Here is a 20,104-nt window from a genome sequence, read left to right on the forward strand (position 1 = left end):
AGTACATCTCACTTCTGGGAATCTGGCTTAAGGAGAAAAAAATACAAAATATAAGGGAGAAAAAAAACCCAACACATAAAGATATTTATTGCAGCTCTATTTATAGCTAAAATAAAATGCATATATATAGAAACAGATATCCAGTAAGAAAATACCATGCAGCCATTTGAGGAAAGAAAAAAAAAAAGCATTCTACATCAACACTGAAAAACAGAGAAAAAAGTAGGATAAAAGTTCAATGTACATTTACAATTTTGTGAAGAAAAGTACCCATGAGAAAAGCTTATTCTTTTTCCTTTTTCCCAAATTTCCCCTTTAGAATTTCTTTCAACGCAGCCAACAAAGTTGTGCAGTCCTAACAGTCTAAGGTAGGAAAGAAACCTTGAACGAACCTCCCTTAAGACAAGGAGCCATGGGCCGGGACTGGCTTGGGACTTAAGAGATAGCAACACCACACGGAACACCAGGGTCTTAGAGCTGAGACGTGGCAGGAAGACCCCGTTCCGATGTGTGTTCAGATTCTGGTTTTTAGACGATGAAGACTGGGAACTAGCGACTTTCAGACAGACAATCGTGAGGGTGAAGGGCACATTGCTTACGAATGGGCTCTTCACGCCACAAGGCACTGTCCACTTGCAAGACAGTTGTGAGAAGGGGCTGGGCAGCGAGAGCCCAGACTCGGGGTTTCAAGGAAGCCCAGGGGTAACCCCAAATGGTTGCCCAGTACCTCATCACTGTCCCCCCCAGGGGCCCCGTGCACTGCTGGCCAGGGCCACAGAAGGATCTACCTCCAGCTGAGCTGAAATGGACTGACTTCCTACAGACTGGCTGCACTTCTGCCTGACTTACGAACTACCCAGAACAATCTCAGCCCCTCGGCCTTGCTGTCAGTGTTTGCCAAACTCTCCCTTTTTTAGGCCAAATGCTTCCATCTGTTTCGGGGTCCCCTGCACCGTCCAGATTGTCTACCTCCCAGAAACCTCCTAGGGAGGAGAACGGTGCCCATGTCCAAAACCCCTCCATCCGCCTGACCCAGGCCCTGGCACAAGGCTCCCCCTCTCGCAGCTCCAGCCTGAAAACACCTACCCCTCAGCCCAGGACAGAATTTGCTTTTCCAGTGACCTCGTCTTACTACGTAACTTCTGTTTGAGCTTCAAGTTGACCAAACTGTCCTTTTCTTTTCACCGACGGTCTATAGCCCCTATTTAATGCTCACGCAGGTGACGTTTTCAAGCAAGAAACTCTACTGTCTGGCCCCAACGCCAGTTCCTCCCAGCTCGGGCACTTGACCCCTCCGGGAAGGCTGTGAACAGTCATGTCAGGGAGAAGGAGACGCAAGACAAAAGGACATTATGACGGTGCTTTTTCCGTTTTTCTTTTTGCACAAAAACAGTCCATTTATTCAAGTGTTCTCCAGCACAAGTACATTAGAAAGGAGCTTTATTATATTCTTCTGGGCACAAAAAAAAAATGTGATGAAGGCGGAACGGACAGACTTTCTACATCTGCTGTACGCATTGACCTCTTTAATTATTTCATAAACAGCTATGTCACGAGCATCACTTACACAGAGATACAACAGAACACCGGGGGACGGGGCTGGGGACCCACTTGGGGGGGCCCCCCCCTCCCACGCCCCTCCTTGGATGTCCCAGAACCAGACTGTGAAATGTACATTATTATTGTCAATAAATAGAGAAGCAACCCTAAAAAAAAAAAAAAAACAAACAAACAAACATTACAGTGGTGAAAGAATGCTGGAACCAGGAAAATAAACAAACGGAAAAAGAAAGAAAGAAAGAAAGAAACCCAAAGGGAAGAAAAAAAGAAAGAGGAACTGAGGAGAAAGGCTGGGGTGGGGGAGAGGGACAGTGGGTGGGGAGGGGGTAAGTCCTGCATTTAGCTGCGTGGAATGTGGAGTAAAAGTGCTCTGCCGCGGGGGTCAAAGCGAAATCGTCTGTAACAGTAAAAGGTATTACCAAATCAGCTACAGAATTTATTCTTCAGTATGAATACATGATTTCCCACAAATAAGTAAGCACCCGCTACTTCAATGCCTCAGCTAAAACACATGAAATCGCTCATTTAGTTTTCAAGTACAAAGTTAAAATGCCTTTTTAATAATAATATATCAGAGTAAAATAATAGTCTCTTTTAAACTCCACTACAAGAAAACAAAACAAACAGTCATTGTCCAGACAGCAGACTTAATTTAACAATATATATTTTTAATAAAATGTTTTAGCACCTTGTTGAGTCATCTCCTCCCTCTGCGTATTCTAAGAAATTTCGGCATTTTGGTTGGTTGGTGAATTCTAGAGCTGTGCAACCGAATCAGTTCTGGGAAGTGAAATGGGACTCGTGTGAGGCTTTTGATCCCTGCTCATCTCCTCAGGCACAGGAGGGGGCTGGAGGCAGCGGGGCTGGGGGCTGGGGTCGGAGGGGGGAGCCGCCCGCCCTCCCTAGGCCCTCGGGTGGAGGAGCCGTCGGGGAGGTTTTCCAGTTACCAGAGTTCCAGGAGTCCGAGGGCCTCCGGGCAATTCAGCCAGTCACAACCAGCAAAGGGACCTCCGGTCCTTGTCTGCGCTGCTTTAGACCTTCCTGTTTCTCCTGCCCCGGAAGCTCCATTGCCCAGGGTCCGTGATGGGCGAGAGGTCACCAAGCAAAGGCCCGCCTCAGCCAGGTCTCTGAGACACACACGGGGACAGGTGGGGCTGCCCTCGCTTCCCAAAGATACTCACGCTTTCTTTTACCAAAATGTAAAGATTCGAGAGCTTCTGCTAGAACCATGGAGTCTATCCTTGCCACTCATCTCCCCCTCTTTCCTCCCAGATCCTGCAAACACGTGTGGTTAGTCCTGGCCTCAGCACCGTCTGGCCAGGAGGCCATGCTAGCTCCAGGCCAGGCCTCCACAACGCGCCCCCAACCTGTGCTGGAGGGAAGCCTTCAGCTTCCGGCCAAGGACAACTCCAATGTCACCTCTGATCACAAGCACTGGGAGCAAACAACTAGACAATGCCCAAAGACAAATTCAGATCCCTCACCTCCCTGGATCAGAATGGGGCCCGGAGAGAAACTGTTCTCACCAGAATCTTGGGTCTGCTGTTCCCTCGACCAAAGGCAACAGCCAGCCCTCTCCAGATCACCGTGCCAGGGGAGGCCCCAAGGCCCAAATCCACAGCTTGAGGGGGCTCCTGCAAGTCTCCTAAAAATGACTGGTCCGAAAGCCACAGCAAGCCTCTGGCCAAGCAAAATGGCTACAGGAGTCCAAAACCTCCTCCAAGATCAACTTTATGTACACCTAGATCATCAAACCCAGGAAGACTCTGGGTTGCGGTTTTCCTGAGAACACGCTCCCCAGACGAGATGCTCCTTCCCTTGCTCCTGCCACAGACCTTCCTGTGGATATCCCCATCTGGGCTTTCCCAGAAGCGCCAGCGAAGCGGGAAGGACGGGGAGCCGACCCTCACGAGCCCAGTTCAAGGTCCAGCAGCCTTCCCTGCTGCCCAGTCTGCCGGGTCCAATCCATACCCTAGCGACTCACCAAGACTCTCACGGGCATCTCCACCAGCCAACCACTCCCAGGCCTGTCTCAAAAGCTAAGAGGTCCTGGATGTTCTTGGGGAAAGTTTGCTTTCTAGAAGAATGTTCAAAAGCAGGAAGGTTCTGGGGTCTAGAGAGAAAAACAGATAGTAATACACTCATGGTGTCATCTGCCAACTCCAAGAACCCTCTCCCCACCCCAGTCCTCCCCTGCAACGCCCCGAGCCTACTGTTCTCCGGCCAATCCCAAGGGGAAGGGGCTTAGCAGCAGCCGGCCTGAGGCCCAGACCACAGGGCTCAGCAGCACCCGCAGGAGACTCCCTTCCTCCTCAGGCAGGCGACCAAAGGCTTTGGGACCCTAGCACAAGCCCCGGCAACCCTCCCCGCCCTCCTAGACAAAAACCACCAATCTCTTTGGCACCACCTTCTACTTGGCATTGGCAACAAACGGGGAGGCATCACCCTCAGTCCCTAGAAACCCTGGTTTCCAGGGGTAAATTTCATCAGAAAGAAAAATCCCCCTGGGGACATACTCCAGAATTTCCCCTGGGCCTTCTTGGTTTCTCCTGCTCCACGCCTCGACCATCGGCTTCACCCACAGCAAGTGCAACAATCCCCTCCTTACTCCTCACACGACCCTGCCTCAGCCAAAGCACAGCCCTCCTTTAGGAGGTGACCAGATCCATGTCCCCAGAAGCGCCCCCGCCCACGGCTGGCAGAAGACTGTTGCGAGCATCGGGCATGGTCAAGCTGGCACATTCTCAAGGTCCCCTGTACCCTCCCAAGTTCTACTGGGGGACCCGAGCCCGTGGGGTGGGCTGAAGGAAAAGCTGGTGATTGTTAACTCTCATCTGGTCCATCCTGGGGCCTAGTCCAGTTGCTGCACCAGGAGAAACAAGTATTCTTTTAAATATCAGCCACAACAACCAGGCCTCCCCACAGCAAGCTGGGCGGCCCACACTAAGCCCTCAGGCCTGCCATCTCCACGGCCACCACACCAACCTCCTGGGTGAAACCTGGGGCCATTGGGAAAGGCAAACGCCTTCGCATAAGCAGTGGACAGAAGGTCTAGGAAGGCCAGGAGAGCTGGAAAGTCTGTTCGCAGAGGCAGGCCTGTGAAGAGCCGTTCCTGACACTGGGGGCTTCGAAGACCATAGCGTTGGCCAGTGGGGGAGGGAGCACCTTGGACTGCCGGGGGCAGCCCCTCCTCCCCGCAGCCCTCCTGGAGTGGTGCTGGTGGACCCAGGCCGGGAGGATGGAGCCCGGCTGGAGAAGGAGGGGACAAGGGCAAGCACCACGGGTTAGGTACAGGGATTCCAATGAGGGAGGGGCAGAGGTATCCCCCCCACCCCCCAGCTGCTCCAGCCTCACGCCACCTGCCCCCACATCATAGAGTTGGCAGCAAACTGGGCACAATCTTAAAAATAAAAATAAAAAACAATCTGACTGGGAAACACATAGCTTGAAGCCCAGGACCAGGCACCTCTAAGAGGCCCAGGAGACTGGCCACCAGCTGCGGGCTTCCTCCTGAGCAATGAGCAAGGGATTCAAAGCCTTGGTTTCGTTTGGTCACCAATTACTAATTTACTTTATTCAAAAGATGAGTTTCACTGTCCCATTTTTTTTTTTCCCCAATGGAAGCCCCCTGGCCGAGACAGACCTGGATGTGGATTTTATTTTGGTTGGGGGAGAATAGGTAGGGGGAGTCGAGGGCTGACTTGACTGGTGCCTAGAGTTGCAGGTCAGTATCACAGGTTGCTAACAGAAGAATCTGACATCACCAGGGGCAAAAGAGAGAGAACGCTACCTGCGAGAGGAGGGCACCTGCAGGAATGAAACCTCCTCCTTTTCCTGCCTTCAGCACCTAGCACCTTCTGGGACTGAGAGTCTACCTGCAATCAGGGCGACAGAGGTAAAAAGCTGCAGGGCCGACGCCACCAAGTCCTGAATCCCGGGGAGGAGGGCGCTGGGAGCCCCCGGCTGTGTGTGTGTGTGAGTGCGCCCAGTCCGCATCGGCGGAGATCGGTTGCCGTGTACGCGTGTGGGATTGATTGATTAGTGTGGGGCTTACGTCTGCGGTGGGACCCGAGGCTCAGCACTGAGCCCCCTCGGCCCGCTCCCCACTACATAACATTTCTTATACGTGACCCTATCTACGTATTTATATAGCGCCTATCACAGTAGGCCCTATCTTTTCTCGGGATGCAAACTTGGGACCATGTGCTTGACAGCACACCTCCCAGCCCTGCCAGTCCCAGGAGGTGCCATCCCCCCTCCCATTATAAAATATATATCTCTATATGCCACATATCTACACCCCATCTATCCAGGCAAGCATCTGCCCCTTGGGCCCTCACCCTGGAGCCCCCAGTGCTGGCCCAGCCTACCAACGCCGGGCAGTCTGCCGCAGCAGGAGGTGGGAGCAAGTGTCCGAGCACTTGGGAGCTCCAGGGGCTGCTGGCTCCGGGTAAGAGCACAGCTATCATCAGACCAAGTACTAGAAAAGAAATACACACCACTCCAATCATACACACGAGGAGAGAGACGGCCTGGTCCTCCCTCCAGCCCTGACACGCACGACTCAGAGGAGGGGAAGCAGAAGAGAAGAGGGACGCACCCGGAGGGCTGGCCCTGGGGGACTCCCCTGGCCGCCCAGCTGTCGCTGCACCCGGTGGCCCACCTGGCCCGAGGGGTGGGGAGCCAGGGCACCAGGGCCACCGCTAACCTAGAAGCACCCTGCTCCCCGCACCTTGGTTTGAAACCGCAAAGGAGGGGGTTGGGTTTTTGTTTTCTTAAAGAAAAATCTGAAAAACAAACATAATTATAACCAGAACCATAAGAAGAATTAGAACCAAAGGTGTCATCAGCCTCCCAGTAGAAAACTGCAGCCTTTGGAGATGACCAAAAACATCACATTCCAGGGGCCGGAGGCCGCCTTGTGCACAGAGGGTGGACGGTGAGGGCCTCATAAAAGAACACACAAAAGGCGACTTAGACAGGAAAGCACCAGTACGTTTTGTATGTTTTTTTATTTGCTCCAGGTGGGGTTTTAACGGTCACTTGCCCACACACTGGATTATTTCTGATCCCACCACAAGGAGCCCTCAAATCGGCTAATGTGAGAGATTGGGAATGAAGACCCCTTATCCTGTCATCTTACTGAGGGGGTCTCCTTTTTGAAAAAAAAAAAAAAAAAAAAAAAAACCAAAAAACAAAAGCGTCTCAAGGTTATTGCATGAGCCTGGATGACTCCCACTGTCAGCTCTCCACGGGCCGAGCCGGCTCCTCTCGCCCCCACTGTGGGCAGGGAGGAGCGGGAGAACGCGGGCCCCAGCTTCTCCCCGTCCGCCCTGCTCAGTACCAGGGGAAAGCCCACCGCGGCAACCGCTCACCTTCAAGCTGCCTCCCCTCTCCAGCCTCGGTTAAAACCCTTTGCGCATAAGGCAACGTGGAAGCTGATGTTTTTACTCGTCTCGCTGTTTTAAAGCACCATTATGAATTCGAGTTGCACAGTAGTTAACAGTACCTTTTATATATATATCTCCTATCTATCATATATATATAAACTGTAAACAAGAGGTAACAGCGGCTTCTAGAAACTGATTTTCTTCAAGGTTTCCTATGTGGTAGGCACCTGAAATACTGTGTAAAAGGGTCTTGTGTGTTCTGTCTCCCTGCTGCTAGTTGGGCTCTGTTCTGCAGGACCAGGAATGGTGCTGGCAAGACAGCTCAGTGGCTGGGAGGGAATTCTGCCGCTGAGTGTCACTGTTTTCTGTCCCCTGCTTGTGCTCCTATCTGATCAGGCTAGAGACAACGAAAAAAAAAAAAGATATATAGTTTAAAAAAAAAATCCAATATATAGATTTCTGTAGAATTTCCTTTTTTCCTTTTCTCCCATCCTTCCTCTCCCAGTATTGTTACTATTTCTTGTTACTGATTTTTTTTTTTTTTTTTTTTTTTTGCTGCAAAACCCCTCTTGTTCCAGTCACAGCAAGAAACAAAAACCCAAACAAACAGAAAACCCCTCTGAAAAGAGTAGAAAACAAAAGGTTTGACCCAAAAAAAAGGGGTGGGGGCAGGAGGGAGGGAGCTTGGTTTTGTTTTTTTAAATAGGACTGAAGGTTAACATTGAAAAATTAGGAGATGATGTCCAACCCTTTGTGCAAGGCAAAGCCCTCCGGTACTTTCGCCTCTGTGGTTTTTGTTTTAAATTCCTTTTTCTCTTCTGGGTGCTGATACTCCTCTCGATCCTCATGTTGTTGGTGTTTTGTTGTGTTTTGTGGTTTTTTTTTGTTTTGTTTTGTTTGTTTAACTTTGTATCTCTACCTCAGTTTGCCCTCATGTCCCTTACACACAAGCAAAATATTCCTTCAGCGGAGCGAAGAGGTGGCGAATGACCGGCACGCTCCACGACCGGCCCAGCAGTCTCTGCCTCGCCAAGCGGCTCATGTTGGAGACGTCGGTATAGTGGACAGGGAAGCCAAACACCCTGGGGAAAGAAGGCAGAATGGGTGGGGGTGAGCACGGGTGGGCGCCATCCGGCTGCGTCTCCTGTCCTGGTCACCAGCCGTGACTCGGGCACCCTGCCACGTGCCGTGGATCTGAAGGGAGAGAAGCCAACCATTGCCCGGGAGTGGCCACGTGACAGAAACGAAGTCGGGGAGCCCCTGGGGGGCTCAGTGGGTTAAGCCTCTGCCTTCGGCTCAGGTCATGATCTCAGGGTCCTGGGATTGAGCCCCACATCGGGCTCTCTGCTCAGTGGGGAGCCTGCTTCGTCTCTACCTGCCTCTGTGCCTACTTGTGATCTCTGTCAAATAAATAAATAAAATCTTAAAAAAAAAAAAAAAAAAAAAGAAACCACGTTGGCCCTGGTGAGAGATGCCTCCGGGACGTGCCCTGCTGGAGAGGGGGTACAGCGGGTCCCCGAAGTTTGTCCATAATAAACACGAATCCCTAAGACTTCGCCCACGGGAGCAAGAGCTCAACGAAGGAGCCGAACTCCTGATTGACTAGAGGAGCTCCAGGCTTCTGGCAGCTCTGATCGCCTGTGTCAAGGGTCGCTGTGGTTAACCTGCAGTTCCATGGAGAGACTGGCAGGCCAGGCCGTCTAGCCCGTGGGTCTGGTTTGCACCCAGTCAGGGCGTGAGGCTGTGCAGTCCTGGTTTGTGAAGTCCCCAAAATGGGCAGCACAAGTGGGGGAAGCTCCTGGAGCTGCACTGTTTACTGGGAGCTTGGCGGGATCCCCCGGGGAGCCAAGGCCCCCCCAAACCCACTCCTAGACCCCTCTGACCCTGGGCCCAGCCTTACAATGCACAGGAACCTGCTAGGAAATGCTCGGGGAGACCCACTGCTCACGTGGTATCCGCGGAAGCTACGAGCCCGGCCGGAAGGGGCAGCGAGCCCTCCCTCGGAGGCCGCAACTGCCACGCACCACGCGCCCCAGGATGCCAGCACACGGCCTCGGGTACTACCTTTCCATTTCAGTGCACCATAAGATGTCTTCTTTCTCATTCATGAAGACGGGGAAATGCTGGTCTTTGCCCTGCTTTATGGAGTTCGACCTCGTAGTAATGGTCCTCACTTTGCTGAACTGGAAGACGAGGAGAGGAAAAGAGGAATGAGCACTCGCTCTCTGGCCACGCGTCCACCACGTGCGCCAGGCACAAGCCGGGACTGGCGACTCAAACCCGGACCAGGCCCGGTCCACACAGGTGGCCGGTGTTCAGGCTCCGGCGCGAGCCTCCGCAGACCCCACTGCCCTGCTCTTCTCCCCACTCGGAGGTCACCCAGCCACCCTTAGTCCGGTCTCGCTGGTCAAGGACTTGAGAGGGAGCAGCTCAAGCCGCTGAACTTCCTAAGTCTTCTAAGAACGGGTTCTCGCACGCGTGTAGCGACTTGCAGGCAAAAGGCTGCCTAATTACTGAGGGGCTCCCGACAGACCCCTGGGGGCGCCTGCAGCCCCAGATCCCGACGCCCGGTACACACACTCCGGGAGATTTCTCCGGAAAGAAATGTAGCTTCCACGTCGCAGGAGAATGCACCATCCCGAAGGTTCGTCCAAGAGGGAGTGGCCAAAACATTTACAAGGCCTAGCAGATCCAGGGACTTCAGCAAAGACTTCTTAAGCCTCTGCTCCTCATAGGACCAGCAGGCGATGCTCAACCAGGACAGACTGAAGACCGGGAAGGATTTCTGATCTCGCTCTCCTTGCCCTCCAGGCTCTCCCCTGGGCCCTCTCCTCTGGCCCAGTGGGTGCACGACTCCGGGGCCACCTCAACTGTGTTCTCCGCACCCGCTGCAGGCACAGGCCTGGAGAACGCCTGGGCTCGGCCTGCCCTCTCGGGCCTTCTCCCTACCCCCCAGCAGAGAGAGGGCTCTGGCGCCAGGGCTGACCTTGGCTATTCTGCCGTGCTCCAGACACTCCTGCAGCTCCAGCTTATCATTCACAGTGGATGCCAACGGCCTAGGAGGCAGAAAGAGAAGGTGACGACAGAGATCGGGAGCGAAGTGGCCGGCAGTGTCGGCCCGGCCGCCAGGACTCACACGGAGAGGTAAGGGAGTACCGTTGTCAGCCGCACACATCGTAACCCCCTTCAAACTCCCCAGAACACACGCACACACACTGCAGCCCTCCACAGACCGTCCAAGCGTTAGCCCTGAAATGTCAATTCCACGGTGTCTCAATCTACAAATAAGCAGATAACACCAGCCCAGAAGAAGGAAAACCCAACGACTTCTCGCCGGTCATAAAATATACTGAGTTTTAAAAGTATCTGTCCCAGAGGCGCCTGGGTGGCTCAGCTGGTTAAGGGCTGACCACAGTTAGGGTGACGATCTAAGGGTCCTGAGATGGAGACCCACTTCGGGAGTCGGCACTGAGTGGGGCGTGTGCTAGTCCCTCTCCCTCTGCCTTCCCCAGACCCATGTGCTAACAAACAAACAAAATCTTTTAAAAAAAAAAAGTATCTGTCACAAAGCAAGCTTTGGGGGTGACCAACTGTTCTGTATCTTGACCACGGTGATGGTTGCATGGGTGTGTACACAGTGAAACTCATCGAAGCATGCACCTTAACTGTACGGTTTACAAGGCTTTAACCTCTGCACAGTCCCCAGAAGACTACAATTCTGTGACACTGAAGGTGTCACTTCTCAGAGGGTGAAGCAGATCATGGAATGTCACCTTTGGCGCTGACCTTTTCTGACATTTCACACAGCAGTCTACCATCTCAACGTGGGGACCCAAAGGGACCTGTGGCCAAAGTGCACGCCCCCAGCCTCCGCCCTGTTCATGCGCACACACAACGGTCTGCAGGTCAGCCATCCCACGGACAGGCCTCCTTCCCATCAATAAGCCTTCACAAAAGACAGCAGGTTTGTAAAGCAAGTATGAGACTCAGGATGTTCCTACAATTTTATGCTAATGGCCCAGAGGGAGCGAAGACTGAAGCCAGATTACATGAGGGGAACAATTTACAGGTACAAGGTTGATAATCCCCCTTAGAACATTCTGGAAAACATTTCCTGCATAACAGATATCCAGACTGGGCAGCTCTCACTCGGCTCCTGAACTGCTATCTCAACCACCATTCCTTTCTCCTCATAGGCCTTTTTATAATCCAAATATTACACTGAAGAAATGAAGTTATCCTTCTTCCCAGACATTAATATCTTTACCCTCGGAACCTAAATGAAGACCATCCCCCCAACAAAGGACCTGAAGCCACAAAGTGCGTGGCTACTAAGCAAAGCAGGACTGTCGAAGCTGCACAGAGCAGGTGCGGCCCGGCCGTGGGCACCACTCTTCCCCATCCCGACTCCACCCTCCAGAGTTTCACCTCTGGAGGCTAAGGACAAGACGACTCTAGATCGGTGACCAATGGTACGAGAACCGGCGATGTGACTCAGCAGTGTGGGGAGTCTCCTAGTGCAACTGCTAGCCATTGGTTTCTCAGGCAAATATTTTCTATACCCTGACTCCCCTTCTCCCGCAAAGGGAAGGAAACAGAAGAACATGGTAGAGCAGCAAGCCAGCGAGCAGGGGAGGGGGCCCCCCGAGGCCCACTCAATGACCTCCTCCCCCTCGGGCTGAGCTGCCTGCAGATGCCAACCCGCTGCTACCCCAGGCCCGGGCACGCTCACCAACCTGTTCATACCAGGAAGGTTCCCCCAGAAGTAGCGGGCCCTGTGTGCAGCGGACACTTCTTTGGCATCAATCATCACAGGGTTGGACTACGGAACAGGAGAAAAGATGAAAGATGAGCGAGAGAGGAAGGGCAGACAGTGCCAGGACATCTTGCTTGTTCAGAGCCTTACAGCCTCAAAAGCGCTTGCTTCCTTTCTCAGGAAGCCTCGCAGTAGGACAGCCTGAAGCCTCCAGGAAAAGCCAGAATGGGACCCAGCCACATTACACATGCTCTCGTTAGAACATTCTAGACCACTGCAGCCTAACCGCACATTCTGGGGTGACAGACAGGTGTTCTGTCTGCACTGCTCCGTGGAGTAGATGCAGGGGGCTAATGAGTACTCGAAATGAGGCCTGGGAGACTGAGGAGTCTGAATGTTAATTTAAATACCGCACGTGGCTGAGGGCTACCCTAACCGGACAACGTAGCTTGAGCTCACCCAGAGGCTCTGAGCCAGAGAGTTCCAGTGAGTGTGGATGTGTTCGCTGTATGTCCAGATTATGAGCCAAACAGACACTTGCTCGCACTTAAGAACACCAGCTCGAGGTGTTACTGACCCCCAAGACCCTGGAGAATGGGCTTGAGCTCCCAGCCTGCCCACCCACCCTGAGAACGCCTCTGACCACAGAGACTCTCTCTGTGCTCCGACCCAGCTCCGCACGGACACAGGACCCACATTATGGGGGAATAAAAACAGGTAAGCCATGTTTTTTACTTTCCAGGTGCCAAAGAGCATCTGTCACAGTGCCAGGGAGCAAAGACAAGCCATTCTGGTCGGGGAAAACCGATGTGGCCATCTCAAAGCTTCCCCCAGGGAAACACCACTCAGAACCCCAAACTCTAGGAGACTAGCACCCCACCCTACTGGGAACAGTCGAGTCCTTGAAGACCTAAGGCCCGCACCCACACACTACCTCCTAAGAGTAAGACCACAGGCTCTCTCCAGAGGCGGCCTCTACCAGTGTTTCCTCCGTGTCTAACGGAGAGGCCCGCGGGCTTCCCGAACAGCCCCCTGGCAAAGCAGAAGTCACGTCCCCAGCTCCACAATGCAGATGAGACAGAGATAAAGCAGCAGTCCAAGGTAGAAGCCATTAGTGAGCTGGTCAAACCAAGGTTGCTGGCTATACCTCGAGAAATCGCGAGATGTCCCTCTTGTCACTAACGCCCATGGCCACCACATTCTCAAAGAGCCAGAAGAAGGGGCGATCATCTCCCTCCTTGGGCCGCGCGTCATGCAGGAGGCGGTAGAACTCAAAGAAGAGCCGGCCAGTGCCCTCTGAGAGGTCGGAAGAGAAAGCCGTCAGCGGGGGCTGTCTGCACAAGGCAGTGGTGTGGCTCGGGCACAGGGAGGGCAGGGGAGGGCAGGGCCGTCGGGAGTAGCTGTCCCAGGGCAGAAGTGTCCAAGGAGGAAACCTACGTGCGGAAGCACCAGCTCCGAGGGCGGAGGGGTGAGCGCAGCACCTACCGTAGAGTCCTTTCCGGGCAGGGTTGACGATGGAGAGGTCATTGCAAGGGCTGCCCCCAATCACCAGATCGAATGGGCCCCACTCCTGGATCTGGGAGGATAAAGGCAAGGGGATGGCCTGATGTCCGGGGGACGGAGGCAGAAAGGAAGAAGGAAATCATCTGTGGACTTGGCAGAAAAAGGACTTTGGCACCAGAGAGAGACGACCCAGTGGCTTCGTATGTTCACTGTATCCGTTCATAGGTACATACTACACACACACACACACACACACACACACACACACACACAGCACCAGGTCAAATCACAGAGCCGCTCTGAGCTCAGTTTCTTAAACAAAGTGAAAGGATCCAATTGGATCATCTCTGAGGCCAGCAGGGAAACCATGTGCCCTCAACAGGAAAGGCAGCCACTTAAAGGGAAGATGGTCCTCGGGCAGCTGTCTGGGAAGGCGCTCTGCTCCGTGCACTCTGGGCCATCTGAATGCCCTCCAAATGCCCCTGGAGGCTGGTACACTTGTTGCCAAATGGATCAGAAAAATGGGAACCAAAGGGCTCTGCTACAAAGGCCCTGAAGCTAGCCAGGGGGCAGTGGGAGCCTCCAGAGGCCAGCTCCCGGTTCCTCTTGGAATCTGCCCCTTTTCCTCTCCACACAAGGAGGAACATGGCAGATGAGGAGACTGGGGAAAAGGCCAAAGGAAGAGAGTCAACAAGCAAAATGCAAGGGGGCTGTGGCTGCCCCAGGAGCAAAGTGCGAGGGACACAGAGAGGTTGGGACGGGCCCCACGACACGGACATACATGCTTCTGTGTGACGCTGCGGACGTCCCCGACGTACATGATCTTCCCCTGGTGACGCACCATGCCCACTGTGATGGAGTCCTCGCACACCTCGGAGGCGATGTAGCGGTCCACCTGAATTCCCAAGTCCTTCAGCACCAGAAGCCCTGCGCCAGCCAGCGAAAGGCATGGTCACAGGGGCTCCTTCCCAGCACCCTGGTCTGGGGCGGGGGGGGGTCTCTCTGGCCAGCTGGACACGTGGGTCAGCAACAGGCCTGAGCCCGACCTTGCCCAGTGAGCTGCAGGATCCTTCAGGAGCCTATCTGATGCCTACTTTGGTCTACTTAGGAGGCCATCAAGACCAGACAGTAAGTGGTTTCCAGAACAAGAGAGAACAGCAGGTGACTTTTGGGGTGGCCTTTTCTTTGCTGCTCCTACATCCTGCATAGACCACTCCTTCCTCACCCCACCCCCTGCCCATGGCCTCCAGGGGCAATTCTCCCCATTCTCCAAGACTCAACACATATGCCACCACCGGCTCCATAAAGATTTCTCTAACAGCACCCCCCGCCGCACCCTGCAGCCCCCTACAAGCAACCCCTCTCCTCTCTAAGGCCTCAGCAGTTTGCATTTCTCTCCCACTCCTCAGAACACTGTACACTAATATGGCCCTTGTCTTGGGTTGCAAATGCTCTTCAGAACAGAAAAGCTCATCCATGTTTCCTCCTGAACAAACTACACTCCCTTACCACGACCCCCTCACAAAAGTTTGCTGGATTGCGGGCAAGGAAACGAGAACCCTGAGAGCCTCTGGAGAAACTGGGCTCAGGGGCGCCTGGGTGGCTCAGTGGGTTAAAGCCTCTGCCTTCGGCTCAGGTCATGATCCAAAGGTCCTGGGCTCAAGCCCCGCATCCAGCTCTCTGCTCAGCAGGGAGCCTGCTTCCCCCCCCAACCCCCGCCTGCTTCTCTGCCTACTTGTGATCTCTGTCAAATAAATAAACAAAATCTTTAAAAAAAAAAAAAGAAAAAAAGAAAGAAACCGGGCTCAGCACCACCACTTCCACTCCTCCCACCAACCTCCCCACCGAGGAGTTTTTATAGCCTCTCGGGGTGTGGCGTGGTTTAAGGGGCCTCGAGGTTCTGGCCTGGGAAACCAAGGCTGTAAATTCACTTCCCTGGGTTTATAGAATATCAACACCAAGCTGAGCACAGAACATAAACAACTGGCCTGGGGTGCCACCCCGCCCGGGCCCCCTGACAGCCTGTCCCCCTCTGGTCCCGTGAAGACACCCCATCCGAGGAAGGTTATTCCCCTCCGAGGAGCCATCGGCCTGGGCACATGGCAGGAGGTTGGGTCTGAGTCAGGAGCGCCCTCCGGGAGGGCTCTCGGGCAAGGTCAAGAACCACGTGAAACCACCTTCCTACCCAGTGCCCCAGCTCTCCCTACAAGAGAACAGTTTACGTGTATAATGACGTGTGTCTGAGGATGCTTGTCACAGCACTGCTCTTAACAGAGAAAACAGTCAACAACCCGACAGAGGGTTAGTTACGTAAATCATGGCACCTTCCACTCAGCGAAACCCTATGCGACATTTACAAATAAAGGACACCGTTCTGTGTCAACATGAAAGTCACGATAGTGAATGAAAAAGCGAGTTACCACACACTGAGTTTTACTATCCTCTCGTTTTATTTTTCTATCTATGTAGGATTCTAGAAACACACATACATATATGCATGCAAAAAAAAAAAAACAGAAAAGGAAACACACCAAAATGCTCATGATAGGATTACGGGCGATTTAACTATTCTTCAGACTCTCACTGATCGTTTTTTGATTTTGTTTTGTTTTCCTATCATGACTTACAGTCACTGTAACCTATGTTTTCGTTCTGGTCGCCGAGTCCGTCCTTTGAGGCTTTGTGAAAGTCTTCAGTAATCTCTAACGATCACCCTGTCCTACATGGGACGCCCTCCCCCGCCACCCACAAAGACACGTGCCCCCCCCGCCAGACACGGTGGCTGACCACGGATTTTACTTCTCACTCAACACGAAAGTTTCCTCAGCGGAGAACTATTTCAACGGCTGTCCCGTTAACTATCATTTGGTTTGGCCAGCGTGAAACACACGCGGAGCTCCCCCACCCGGGACGGGGACGGCAGCATCCTGTGGGGCTCGTGGGGCCTCGCGCTCACCTGTAGCAATTCCGTCAAATAGAGACAGCACCCGGATGGGCTTCCTCTTCTCGGCTGGGACAGGTGGGTACACCTTCGGAGGGTCCTAGGTGGCGAGCACAACGGGCCAGGTGAGCGCCCGTGGCTGACCCTCCCAGCCCACCGGGACGGCTCTGGCTTCAGACCCTCCCCCACCGCGAACCCGCACCCCCGTAGGCAGCTCAGGCCCCTCCACCCGGCAGGCCCCCGTGCCCTCCTGCTTGGCTGTGCCTGCGCTCGGGCTCCGGCAGGTACAGGGTAAGAAGCAGCAGCCCAGGCCCGGCACTCACAAATTCCTGGTCGTGGTTGTTGGCAAAAAACATCTGGAGCCGCGAGGGCCAGTCATCCCGCCGCCGCAGCAGCCCGTAGGTGCCCTTGTGCCCGCACATGTAGCAGTTCCAGGGGTCCTCCTTGATGGCGGCCTGTGCGGCGCCCGGCCCCACCAAAAGGTCCACACACTCCACACAGAAGCACCTGGAAGAAAGGCCAGTGTAGCAGGGGGGAGGGGGCCCCTCTTGGCCCCAGAGGGAGCCGGGGCTCAGGAGAGGAGGGGGTTGGGGGAGTCGGGGGGCCTCACCTGCAGCAGTTGTTGTTCCCACACATGAGCACCTCGCGCCCCCCGCAGCAGATGGTGCAGTAGGACTGGTAGCCGTCGTCGTCGTACTGGTACGCGCACTCCAGGAAGCAGTTCTGGGGGGCAGGGTGGGGGGGGTCAGAGACCATGGGGCAGCACCCGGCCGGGCCAGGCCAAAGGAGGCAGGCATGTGTGGGGCAGGGCCGACAGGTGTGCTGACCCAGAGCTTGCGCAGAATCGGGAAGCCCCCAAACGAGGTCAGGGAGGCAGCTGCACCCCCTTGTCCCTCGCTGCAGCCCCGGGCTTTCCTCTTGGGTCCCCAAGGATGCAGGAGCCCATCCCCCCATCCGTCAGTCTGTTTTCCCCCCACCCCTGCCCCACATGAGGGACTGTGACACTGTGACAGAATGGGCTTTCGAGGGGGACAGAATCTTCCTGGGAAGGACAAATAAGAGCAAGTCAAACACTTCGATGCCCAAGGGCCCATTTTATCAGGACTCTGCATCCAGAGAGGACCGCAGGGTCACCATAGCAGTTACTCTAGGCGACAGTGAGCCCCACAAGGGGGGCGAAGGCGCAGACCACCGGGGACCTACCTTACAGTTTTGGCACATTCCTCCGACGAAGAGAGGGTGTTCCAGGGTGACATTGAGGCTCCCACAAGAGATGCAAATGTCTGGAAAACAAGGGGAGGAGAGAAAACAGAGTGAACGTCTTCGAAGGGCCCCTTCCCACCTTGGGGCCCAAGCTCAGCTCCAAAAAGGCTGTAAGAAAAGGGCATGCTGAAGCAGCAGCCCAAGGAGCCAGCCAGGCATCTAGGAGGGTGTCCCATGATACAGGGGGGCCATCGTGGCCCCAATCGCGATGTCCATCCAGCTCTCAGAGCAGCAATGCCGCCCACCCAGGAAACGCATAATTCGAGAACAGGAACCTGCCTATGAGAAGAGGGCTTGGACCCTGGCTGTCTCTGCAGACAGTCCCTGGGCAGTCCTTCAGTCTCACACTCCTGCCCCCATCTCTGCCAGCTCTCAGGTGCACTAAGGACCACTGGGTAAGAGCAGGTGAGGAAAAGTAAAAGGCCAAAGGTCACAAGCTCAAACAAATCCAAGAGAGGCCACCCTTCTCTGACCCACCGGAGTTCTCAAACCCTAATGACCAGCACGTGTCATTGAAAGGAAAGTAAGGTGGTAACACCAGGAAGACAGCCGTGCGGGTGAAGCATGGAGGGGTGGTGGGACGGGCCGGACAGAGGCCTTCACTGGGTATAGATGTCCCATGATGCTCGAACTTTCCTAAGTGCCTAGGCTAGTCTGCACCAGGCCCGGCGCTAGGAGCCCCCTGCCTGTCCTGGGGGCAACAGACCACAGACCTCCCAGGGAGTCAGTGGCCATCGGGACTCACCCTCGATGTTCCGGCACTTCTGCCGCACCTCGTACACCAGCCGCTCTGCGGAGGGGAGGAGAGCCCAGCATCAGAGGCGGCCCGCGCCTCTGAATGCCAGCCACTCTCCGCAAGGCCAGGCCAACTACCTCTTGTGCGTTCGTCAATTATCTCCTTGACCTTCGGCTTCTCCGTTGTGCTCTTTCGGGGCTTTTTGGCGGGTGGGGGTGGGGCATAGGCAGCTGCCTCGGGTTCGACCCACATGTCTGTGTAAACTTCTTTGTAGGGGTTCTTCTCTTCTGGATGGGGAGAGCAGATGATGAGATCATGGTTACTGGCTCCCTCCCCTCCTCTACTCTGCCTACAGAGGGGTGCAGCCTGGCCCCCAACTTGTTTTAACTCCCAGCTCTCCAGCGCCAGCCAGCCAAGGGGAGGAGCTTATCCTGAGTCCCAGGGCAGCCCCGCCCCTATCCTGACCCCACTGAAAGGGAGACCCGTAGCCGCTCCCCCGCTCCCCTCCTCCCCTCCGCCTCTCAAGCACAGAGCTGGCAGCACTCTCCAAGCAGGGCTTTCCCAGCCCTGGCGTGGAGCTGCCCGGCTGGCAGGGGTCCCGGAAGGCTGGCCCGGGCACCTGCGTTTACCTTCGGGTGGCTCCAGGCCCTTGGGGCCAGAGGGCTGGAAGCCTCCGAGAGCCCATTCGATCATCTGTTTGTTCTGCACCTCCACCGCCTTGGCAGTGTCGCTCTCGTCGCTGTCGTGGCAGGCCGGGAACAGCTTCCCCGCGCGGCTGCTGGCCACCTGGAGGCAACACGCAGCGGAGAGGGTGTGAGGACAGGCTCGGGGGCAGCAAGGGCCGCCTGAGGCAAGAGCTGGGAGAAGGGGCGTACAGAAAGGGGTGAGCCATGGGTGGGGGGACAAAGGGAGTCCCGGGGCCTGGTGGGTGGACCCTCTGCCTAACCGCTGCACTCCACCTTCTAGACCAGCTAGGAGTCCCTGCTGCCCAAGCCCCCTCCACCCAGAGGGGCGCTCACCTGCAGGACTTCGTAGATGGCTTTGCGGTACATGGGCTGCTTGTTGTAGGTGGCCTGGTGGAAAGCACTGCAGAAGGAGCTTAGCGGCATCAGCTTCTCGACACACACCTGGAGGAACCACCAATGCCCTCGCTTTCTCCTCCTGCCACACCTGTCAAGCCCCCACCATGTGCCTGGCAATGGGCAGGGACTGCGGCATCGAGACAGTCTATGCCCTTGAGGACCAGATGGATTGATACATAATTCCATGATACTCAAAGGAGGAGTCTGACCCAAACGTGGGAGAGGACCAGAACACAAGCAGGAAAGGAGTTCTGGAGAAAGCGTCCTGGAAGGCAAGAGCTTGGCAGGCACCCCAGCTCTCTGAGCCCCCCAGGGTGGCCCACTTCTCTCTAGGGCTTCCTCTGATCCCACGTGGAGACTGGTGGGGGGGCAGGCGCGCACGAGCAGAGCCCAGTCCTTCCACCCCAGTTCCAGACCAGGTCCCCCAACCCCAAACCACAGGCCCTGGGACCAAGACCCGTCCCTCCCCGAGGCTACCACCAAATCCCACGACTTACCACTGAGAACTTGCCGTCTCCAAACCACATGACCCAGCGCGTGCCTTCAGCTGCTCGGCTCCGGCCCGTCATCCACCAAGACACAATGCGGCCTGGCCACCAGGAGAAGCCCCGAAGTTTCCCCCACACCAGCTCCCCAATGCCAAAGCCCCGGCCGTCCTGGAGCCCCAAGGAGCAGAAGTCATTACGTGGCGGTCACGAGGCCCTGCCACCCTGATCCCCCCGTGGCAACCCCAGCCCTGGGCATCTGAGGGTCAGGACAGCCAGGAGGGAGCTCCATCTGAACCGACTGAGACAGAGCGAGACTGGGGAGACGAAGAGGCCTGGGGTCAGGTGGAGAGAGGAGAGCAGGATGGGAAGAGCTGGCAGTGGAAGG

General features: G+C 55.1%; 1 protein-coding gene across 5 annotated transcripts in view; it reads right to left on the minus strand.

Annotated features, from left to right (window-relative positions):
• Positions 1-5,159: 5,159 nt before the first annotated feature.
• The window catches only part of DNMT3A (DNA methyltransferase 3 alpha), a 98,386-nt gene continuing 83,441 nt past the window's right edge, over positions 5,160-20,104 (minus strand). For all 5 annotated transcript variants that reach the window (XM_047744104.1, XM_047744102.1, XM_047744105.1 and 2 more), the window contains 16 exons: positions 19,729-19,887; positions 19,169-19,276; positions 18,779-18,935; positions 18,287-18,436; positions 18,159-18,203; positions 17,354-17,433; positions 16,761-16,873; positions 16,474-16,657; positions 16,166-16,250; positions 13,991-14,136; positions 13,192-13,282; positions 12,854-13,002; positions 11,687-11,772; positions 9,937-10,006; positions 9,015-9,133; positions 5,160-8,032 (listed from right to left, as the gene is read on the minus strand). In XM_047744104.1, coding sequence (XP_047600060.1) covers positions 7,891-8,032; positions 9,015-9,133; positions 9,937-10,006; positions 11,687-11,772; positions 12,854-13,002; positions 13,192-13,282; positions 13,991-14,136; positions 16,166-16,250; positions 16,474-16,657; positions 16,761-16,873; positions 17,354-17,433; positions 18,159-18,203; positions 18,287-18,436; positions 18,779-18,935; positions 19,169-19,276; positions 19,729-19,887 — 1,884 coding nt within the window. In that variant the 3' untranslated portion in view covers positions 5,160-7,890. The remainder of the gene's footprint in view (positions 8,033-9,014; positions 9,134-9,936; positions 10,007-11,686; positions 11,773-12,853; positions 13,003-13,191; positions 13,283-13,990; positions 14,137-16,165; positions 16,251-16,473; positions 16,658-16,760; positions 16,874-17,353; positions 17,434-18,158; positions 18,204-18,286; positions 18,437-18,778; positions 18,936-19,168; positions 19,277-19,728; positions 19,888-20,104) is intronic.

This window comes from Lutra lutra, chromosome 9 (assembly GCF_902655055.1).
Source record: "Lutra lutra chromosome 9, mLutLut1.2, whole genome shotgun sequence".
Classification (NCBI taxonomy): Eukaryota; Metazoa; Chordata; class Mammalia; order Carnivora; family Mustelidae; genus Lutra; species Lutra lutra.